This window comes from Vollenhovia emeryi, unplaced genomic scaffold (assembly GCF_000949405.1).
Source record: "Vollenhovia emeryi isolate VEMERY1.0 unplaced genomic scaffold, V.emery_V1.0 DF939254.1, whole genome shotgun sequence".
Lineage (NCBI taxonomy): Eukaryota > Metazoa > Arthropoda > Insecta > Hymenoptera > Formicidae > Vollenhovia > Vollenhovia emeryi.
The window spans coordinates 395,087-403,670 of record NW_011967112.1 but is presented as its reverse complement, the minus strand read 5'-3'; the positions used below and the strand labels follow the sequence as shown (position 1 = coordinate 403,670).

At 31.0% G+C, this 8,584-nt stretch overlaps 3 protein-coding genes across 4 annotated transcripts in view; 2 read left to right on the top strand and 1 right to left on the bottom strand.

Annotated features, from left to right (window-relative positions):
* The window catches only part of LOC105559802 (saccharopine dehydrogenase-like oxidoreductase), a 16,309-nt gene extending 9,124 nt beyond the window's left edge, over positions 1-7,185 (bottom strand). For both annotated transcript variants that reach the window (XR_001008775.1, XM_012008396.1), the window contains exons 1-3: positions 7,001-7,185; positions 5,949-6,073; positions 2,321-2,479 (exon numbers count right to left, since the gene is read on the bottom strand). Coding sequence is in view for 1 of the 2 variants with exons in the window: in XM_012008396.1 (XP_011863786.1) it covers positions 2,321-2,367 (47 nt within the window). In the remaining variant the exon portion in view is untranslated. The remainder of the gene's footprint in view (positions 1-2,320; positions 2,480-5,948; positions 6,074-7,000) is intronic.
* Positions 2,498-4,514, top strand: LOC105559801 (probable cytochrome P450 6g2). Its single transcript, XM_012008395.1, has 3 exons — positions 2,498-2,583; positions 3,442-3,971; positions 4,312-4,514. The coding sequence occupies exons 2-3, from the start codon at positions 3,452-3,454 to the stop codon at positions 4,353-4,355; spliced, it is 564 nt and encodes a 187-aa protein (XP_011863785.1). The 5' UTR covers positions 2,498-2,583; positions 3,442-3,451; the 3' UTR covers positions 4,356-4,514.
* The window catches only part of LOC105559805 (probable mitochondrial saccharopine dehydrogenase-like oxidoreductase At5g39410), a 9,846-nt gene continuing 5,700 nt past the window's right edge, over positions 4,439-8,584 (top strand). The window contains exons 1-4 of the mRNA XM_012008399.1: positions 4,439-4,526; positions 4,698-4,882; positions 5,062-5,350; positions 5,859-6,032. Coding sequence (XP_011863789.1) covers positions 4,439-4,526; positions 4,698-4,882; positions 5,062-5,350; positions 5,859-6,032 — 736 coding nt within the window. The remainder of the gene's footprint in view (positions 4,527-4,697; positions 4,883-5,061; positions 5,351-5,858; positions 6,033-8,584) is intronic.

Sequence of the window (8,584 nt, the reverse complement as noted above, 5' to 3'; positions counted from 1 at the left end):
AGGTGGCACTATCTAAAATTCCGAGAATTGAATTTCCGAGAATTTCCAAATTCAAATCGCGAAAATCGAGAATCGAGAAAACTGGCAAAGTATCAAGAGAACAGATCAGCAAAGAGGTGGCACTATCTAAAATTCCAAGAATTGGATTTCCGAAAATTTCCAAATTCAAATCGCGAAAATCGAGAATCGAGAAAATGGCAAAGTATCAGGAGAACATGATCAGCAAAGAGGTGGCATTATCAAAAATTCCGAGAATTGGATTTCCGAGAATTTCCAACTTTAAATCACAAAAATCAAGAATCGTGAAAACTGGCAAAGTATCAGGAGAACATGATCAGCAAAGAGGTGGCACTATCAAAAATTCCGAGAATTGGATTTCCGAGAATTTCATTCTTCAAACAGGGCCGCTCCTGATACACGCCCCACTATCGAGAAGTAAACTGACATTCGCTGGAGTGCGCGCAGCAAGGGGACAAAAGCAGGCGTTTGTCTGAAAAATCCGGCCAGAAGTGCAAATAATTCCGAGCACAAATGCAACTAACGTTTTAATAACAAAATTTGTATGTGATTAAATATATAAAAAATAAATATATTGTAAGAATAATGTGTTCATGTTTGTTGCACATAATCTGTTGCACATAAGTTGCAGCATAAATTGATAATACGTTAGAGAAAACACTGGTTTATTAATGCACGCCTTCCCGCATATGTTATCTTTCAAAATTGATAATTTTAGGAAAAACACTGGTTTGTTAATGCATGCTCTCCCGCATATGTTATCTTACAAAAGTAATTAGAGCGAGAAGTCTATCTCTTTTTACGTATTTAACGTGTACAATTATCTTGTAATTTATCTTGTAAAGAAAATAATCAATTTCCGACTCATAATCAACAGAGTGAGATACGAGTGCGTTTACAATGTGATAATTTATCAGCCCATCTCCAAACTTCAAAAATGTCATGATATACAAGTACACTGCGTGTCAAAGCGATACGGTATGAACAGTAACTATTTTTGAACTTATCTTTAAGTTTTATATTAAATTTAATTTTGTGATACTTTTTTGTTTGTGAACACTATCAGTAAACTCGAAGTATCTGATTTTATAAGGAGAGTCATTATAAATTATCACGATATCTTATAACTAAGGTAGTTATTTTGTAAAATCATTTATGTGACAATTGTTTCAAAACAGTTTATTCTTTACATTAATACGTGCAAAATAAGACTAATTAAATTGAAGTTAACCGTCTCAAAATTCTGAAAAAAAAATTAAAGTTTACAATGTCACATGAAATATTACGTGTAAAACACGTTAAAAATATTATTACACGTAAGAATATAATTAATTGTAATATTATTACACGTGAAATATTATTTACACATACTATTATGTGTTAAAATATTAATATTTGCATGTTATAATGTAAAATAGAACGAATAACTAGAAAAAAAATCAAAATTATTGACCGTTCCGTTTCAACAATATAAACAGTTAAAACTGAAATTCGGAAAGAATTATGTAGCAGACATGAGTGTAGTGTAAGAGATGTGGCATCAGCGCCTCAAACTATTATGTTTCGAATCTATTTTATATTATGTATTAATCGTAAATGTATTCTTTAGAACAATATTGCATCAAGATATATCATTGTAATAATTGAGTGCTGGTTCCTGTCTGGAAGAAACTTTTGAGCATTACTGTCGCGAAACAACTACCTTAAGGTAGTTCTTCCAAACAGGAACCAGTCAATTATTAAAATGGTATATCTTGATACAATATTATTATAAAGAATACCCTTACGATTAATACATAATATAAAATAGATTCGAAAGATTTAACTTTTTTTTTAGAACTTTATGTCGTCCAATTTTTATTTAATTAGTCTTATTTTGCACGTATTAATGTAAAGAATAAACTGTAAAAATCAGGAACAATTCTTACATAAATAATTTTACGAAATAACTATCTTAAAGAGCGATGCTAAGTGACTAATCTGACTCGCAAAAATATGAGCGCAAATTAGAATACACTCTTATATATGAGTATATCTTATATATGATAATGCATAACGTAAATTACATGTCTACAGGGCATTTATCGATATTAAATACTCTCGAAAGTTTTGGAGTGAAAACAGAATCATGAAGTGAAATATTCGCTCTAATAGAGTAAATATTTGCTCCAATAGAGCGAATATTTCACTCCATGGTTCTATTTTCACTCCAAAAACTTTGGAGAGTATGTATCTGGTACATGAGTCCTACGTATTATGTATCTGATATATAGCAATATTCAAATTTCATGTATCTGCTTACTGTGTATTTGAAATGTAAAATGCTGTGTGGAAACCTCCTTCCAACATATATCTTCGAGTCACCTATTTGTCCCGAACAGTTGGCTTTAATCGCTCGAGATAAAAGTATTTTATCTGCTTTTAGACTAAGGAATCTAGAAGCACTTTCCACCTAGACAAACTAAAATTGTAAGATCTATACTGTTTGAATTATTATTGTAAGGATGATTTAAAATAAGAGTCGAAAAGGTCACGAAGTGTAATCGAATATAAGTGATAACTCAGGTAACATTAATCGCGTTTTTACTTTCATTACCCAGTCAGCATTTTAATTAATTTTTTAATTATTAAATAAATAAAATACTCAGTATTTTCAAACCTGTTGTTTTAAGATTTGTTATACATAATCTGTTAATATCAGTCGCATACAACTAAAATTTTAATAATATTTTATATTAAAAATACTGCAAGTAGTAAAAAATTACTCATTATCAAAATATAATACAACATAAACACGATGTAAATTATTGAAATACTATAAATAGGATGCAAAATGCAATATTAATATCAGAAATAAAAATCTTAAAACTGAACGTCTCGGTTGACAGCTAGACGGGATGTTTAAGGTCTCTCGTTAGGTTTCGAAACATATTATAGATAACGAAATAATCATGGTATGACAAATAAAGCCCTTCACACACACTTTGCGTAAAACGTACACCGAGAAAAATGTCCGATTAAATATAATTGGATAATCCAATTTCATAATAACAAACGGTTATATCTGATGAAAAATATCATCAGTTTTTCGAGCAAATTTTATCGGTAACTGCATTTCATCGGATAAATATCATCGGATGTATCCATAATTTAATCGAAAAACGTAATCGGCAAAATTAACCATAGGAAACACTATTTAATTGGTTTATTCGATGGACATTTTTCTCAATGCACCTAAACTACCGAAGCACCCGAAAGCATTTTTTCAAATATCAGTTCTTAAAACTCTTTTAAATGTCAGGTCTCAAACCGATTAACCATTATACTATAATAATATTTCTTTACTCTTATTACTAAAATTGTTAAATTATTAAAATATAACATCCTATATTTTTATACAAATACAATAAAAATTTTTTGCAGACGCTGCGTAATGGCGATCATAACAGATTACTGGGGCCTGGATGGCATAATAATTCTTGCAACTCTCGTTATAATCGCTTATCTTTATATGACGCGCAATTTTAAGTACTGGCAAAAACAAAGCGTTATGGAAATAACGCCAACACCATTTGTGGGCAATTTTATGGAATGTCTACTTCTAAAGAAAGCACCGTCATATTTCCTAAAAGAACTCTACGAGCGTGCGAAGGACGGACCTTATATAGGTTTTTACGTTTTCGACAAGCCCTACTTGTTGCTTTGCGATCGCGAACTCATTCAGAATGTCATGATAAAAGACTTCAACGTCTTCTTCAATCGATACATGTCGAACGATCCAAATGATCGTGTTGGTTCCGCCAACCTCTTCATCATCAAAAATCCAGCTTGGAAAATTGTAAGGACGAAATTGACGCCATTCTTTACAACCAATAAACTGAAGAAAATGTTTTACCTAATGATAGAATGCGGAAAGCATTTAGATGATTATTTGGACTCTTTGAAATTGGATGGTAAGTTGAAGGATATATTGAACAATTCGTGAAATAAACGCATGTATATAGAGATACGTCGAATTTTTTAAAGTATTTTATGTTATTCCACGCATAAAAAAATATGAGCAAATAATAAGAACAATGCGAGAATCAGTATAATATCTACAGTTAAACAGATTTCATCAACTAATGACATTGTCGGCAGGTAAGGGGCAAATTATAGATGTAAAAGATATAAGTGCCAAATTAACCATGGATATAATCAGCAGCACTGCTTATGGACTCGACGTGAACTCTTTAAAGATCCAACCAGTGATTTTCGCAATTATAGCAAAAAGATTTTCAAAAACAATTACAGGCGCAGCTGGGAGTTGCTTGCTATATTCTTCCTGCCAGAACTAGCTCATATAACTAAAGTAAAGTTGTTCGGTGAAGAGACCACCTACTATTTACGCAAAATTTTCTGGGAGACAATCAATAGGCGCATGGAGTCCGGCGAAAAGAGATACGACCTCATCGATATTCTGATCGAGCTCAAGAAGAACAATAATAATGAAGAGATTGAAGGCTTCAGTAAGCAAAATAATCATATTTATATAAATATATCCTTAAATATATAAAGATGTACAATTAATGGATTGCATCGACAAAATTAGAATAAGCAAGTCAACAATTACGTTAAACAACTTTAATCGCGGCAAATATGAAGAGCCTTCAAAACTCCACAAATAAATGAAATTTTAGAATTCGATGGGAATGACCTCGTGGCACAAGCGGCCAGTTTCTTCTCAGCTGGTTTCGATACTTCCGCAATACCCATTGCTTTCACATTGTACGAACTCGCGTTGCAACCTGAAATTCCAAGTACGCTAAGAAAAGAACTAGTCGAGGCTCTTAACAATTCCGACGGAAACATCACATACGACATGGTAACTCAAATATCGTGTGCTACTTCGTCAAAGAAGTTTTGTAACAAATTCTACACAAATATTGTCAATGACCTTTGCTAAATGCACGTACTTCTTTCGTCCATTGATTTTATTTCCGAGCAAATCTTAAAACTTGATATATCTCCGATGTAAAAATAATACGTTCCAATCTTTATTAGATTATGTCGCTATCCTATCTGGATATGGTAGTATTGGAAACTTTGAGAAAATATCCACCATTCGGATTCCTGAGTCGTATTGCGATGCAAGATTATAAAGTACCGAATTCTAATCTCGTACTCAAAAAGGGCACGCCTGTTTATATCCCGATGCTTGGACTACACTATGATCCAAAATATTTCCCCGATCCTGATAAATACGATCCGGAGCGATTCAATGAGAAGAATAAATGTAATATACCGGCATGCGTTTATTTCCCATTCGGAGACGGTCCACATATGTGTATAGGTGAGGAAGTCGGGTTTAATTGTCATATCAAGAAGAATTTGATGTTACATGCACATATAAAATTAGAATAAGCAAGAAAATAAAAGATATGCTTTATAATTATATTATAATAAAAACACAAATCTATATATTTTTATATTTAGGCAAATTATGAACGAATTGCATTTGACTTGAATTTGAAAATTCCGAGTAGCATAAACGTTAAAATATTTTTTACGTGTACAGATTGCGCAATACGGAAGTCAGAAATGAAGAAATCAGAGATAAACTACGATGGCTTAATTATTGATGCAATTAAATCATATTATTAGTAATAATATCGATCGATACTTTTAGTCTAATTAGATTTTGTATTTATAGAATAATTAAAAATATCTAATTATTTCTATAATTACGAAATCACAATAATAGTTTTAATTAAAAAGTTGTGAAATAACAAAATAAAATCGCAAATCCTTTTTTGTTAGAAAAATGTGATAAATTATATATTAACATTTACATTTTGCAGGCACTCGACTCGGTTATTTACTAATGAAGTTTACGTTAATAAAACTCTTAAATAAATATGAAGTGGCGCCATGCAAAAAAACAACAATACCAGTGATAATTGATCCGACAATATCTATGACATCACCATTGGACGGTTATATCTCAACTTACGAAAAATTAATGCTGTTGTTGAGTAAGTTTTCGTATATTAACGTTTACCATTTCTAGATTAATCTGTAAGAATAAATTGGGAAATATAATTTTTAATACGAAAAAACTTTGCTTCTTATTGCAACGTACTCAGGTTGCCGCAGAATGGCAGTCGAAAATGTATATTAACTCTTAGAGTTGCTCGACTTTACGAACATATAACTCTATAACCACTAATGGGATTAGGGGGTTAGGGGATAGTACGTATACATATATATATATATATATATATATGTATATACATACATAATATCGATAATACCTCTCTTATTATGGCATGTAATGTATGCGTGTAATTTTAAATTAATAAAATAATTACACTCACGCATAAAATAAGAAATTTCTCTCAAAAGAACTATATGTCAAATTTACGTAATTTTGACGACATTTCCACCGAATGACTGAAACTTGGTGGTTCGCGTTTCGATGGTCAAGGAAATCACTGAATTTTGCATTTTGCTACAAATTTAAAATGCAAAACTTAAAGTTTCCATTTCTCTAATTTCACCTTTTCCCCATCTAGAGATACCTTATACATATACATACAGTGAAAGAAATCAAATTTCAATCATAGCAATATTGTTTTTAAGTGCCATTTTTTGAGAAAAAGTTCTAGTTTTAACCAAAAAGTTTTACTAATTTTGAAGTTTCTTGAGAAAAGGAACTTTGAATTCTTCTTAATTTTTGCTGAAAATATTTCTTAAAGAAGAATCCAAGATATTCATTCTAAAGATGTTATTCGCAGTTTTTTATTATTTATTTCCTGCAAATTTATTGAAAACTATACTTAATGAATAATTTTTTAATAATTGGTCTTTTTGCCTTTAGATCCTGTGAAGATTTAAAGACAAAGACTAATTATATTAAAAAATCACCGAGTAGTTTTCCTCGCACCCATTTAAGTTTTGACCTGATCTAAAGCTTATTGCCAGAAGCGATATTTAACGTCACCTTTGATTTTATTTCGATGCCGAAAACTTTGATACCGATGACTTTGATCACTTTGATTTTTCGATGTAATTTTGACGTCAATGTTTCGACATTTCGATGTCGAAATGACGTCTTTTCTATTTTACGACCTTATATTTTCCACTTGGAGATGACCGACGGACTGCTACCACAATCTGAGAGGTCCCCTTTTATAGACGACGAAAGAAATATCATGGCATCTCTAAGAAAAACATGTTTTCGATGATAATGTCTTGTCTATTAGTTGATTATAATGCCCAAGGAACACACTAAAGTCAATACAAAGTCAAAATGACTTTATTTTAGCTCAAAATAGTCACGTAATTTTCAAGTGATGAAAAGTTGACCTCGACATAGCGACATGTGCTGTTCAGTGACGAAAATATGACTTTGCGTTGATAATGCAAATTATCTAGCTTTTTATTTTTTATTATGAACTATTTCTTAAATTATGAACTATTTTTATAGTCGCTTTTGAAATTATTTATTTTTGTATACTTGGATCAGTAAATTAGTTTCTTATATTTTTTAGTTGTAATACAAAAGTTACCTCGGTGGTCGAATTGGTTGAGACGCCCGCCTAGAGTGAAGGGAGGTCCAGGTTCAAACCCTGGCTGAGGTTATATTTTTCGTAAAAAATTTTCTATTATAAATTTTATTATAAATTATTATAATTTATTATAATAATTATATATAGTATTATAAAAATGGCCAGATATACGATCAATAAAATTCACTGATGTTGTAATACAAAAGTTTATGTACTATTAAGTTGTTGCACTTTTGTATTTATCAAAACTATATTTTTTGCGCTTTCTGTTAGACGTAAACAAGTTTCTTCTTTGCATATAAAAATGTAATTTTAGTTTAAATGTTAGCTGTGCTATATAGTCTTTCAAACAGGCTGAAAATATTTATGTTTAGCAGTTGTACTGTAATCACAGTGTAAAAAAGTGCAATTTTTTTATTGACAAAAAGTTTTATGTATAAATTTCCTATTCCATAATTCCATCTTTATCGTCAATTTATTCAATATATTCAACATTCATATCGTCTGCATGCACGACATGGACTATGAATTGTTGCGTAATCTTCGAACTTGGTCTTTTGAATTTAAAATTAGGACTTAATGCAATTAATGCTCTTATGGAAATTCTAAGGCATGCCCCATACAGCACAAAAACCTTTCAGAAATATTTCTGAAATATTTCATGTGATAGATTGAAACGTTTCATAAATATTGCAAAATGTTTCTGCAATAGCTCTGAGACAGCTCTGGAACAGTAAAATGTCCGCGATTCTTACACTTGAAAGCTTATAGAAAGGTTTCTGTAAGGTTACAAAAATCTCTTAGAAATATTTCAAATATTTCAGAAATATCGCAAAATGTTTCTGCAATAGCTCTGAGACAGCTATGAAACACTAAAATGTCCGCGATTCTTACACTTGAAACTTTATAGAAAGGTTTCTGAAAAATTACTAAAAGCCGGTTTTTCCAAGTGTCAGGTAGCTTACCTCTGATTGTTAAAAAGCATATATGTATAGTATGTGTTACGTATATTATAC

Bases quoted from the DNA above. Each gene is read 5' to 3' on its own strand.
- LOC105559801 (XM_012008395.1), top strand. From the start codon at position 3,452: ATGGCGATCATAACAGATTACTGGGGCCTGGATGGCATAATAATTCTT. The intron at 3,972-4,311 runs GTAAGTTGAAGG...AAACAATTACAG, and splicing joins GGACTCTTTGAAATTGGATG to GCGCAGCTGGGAGTTGCTTG.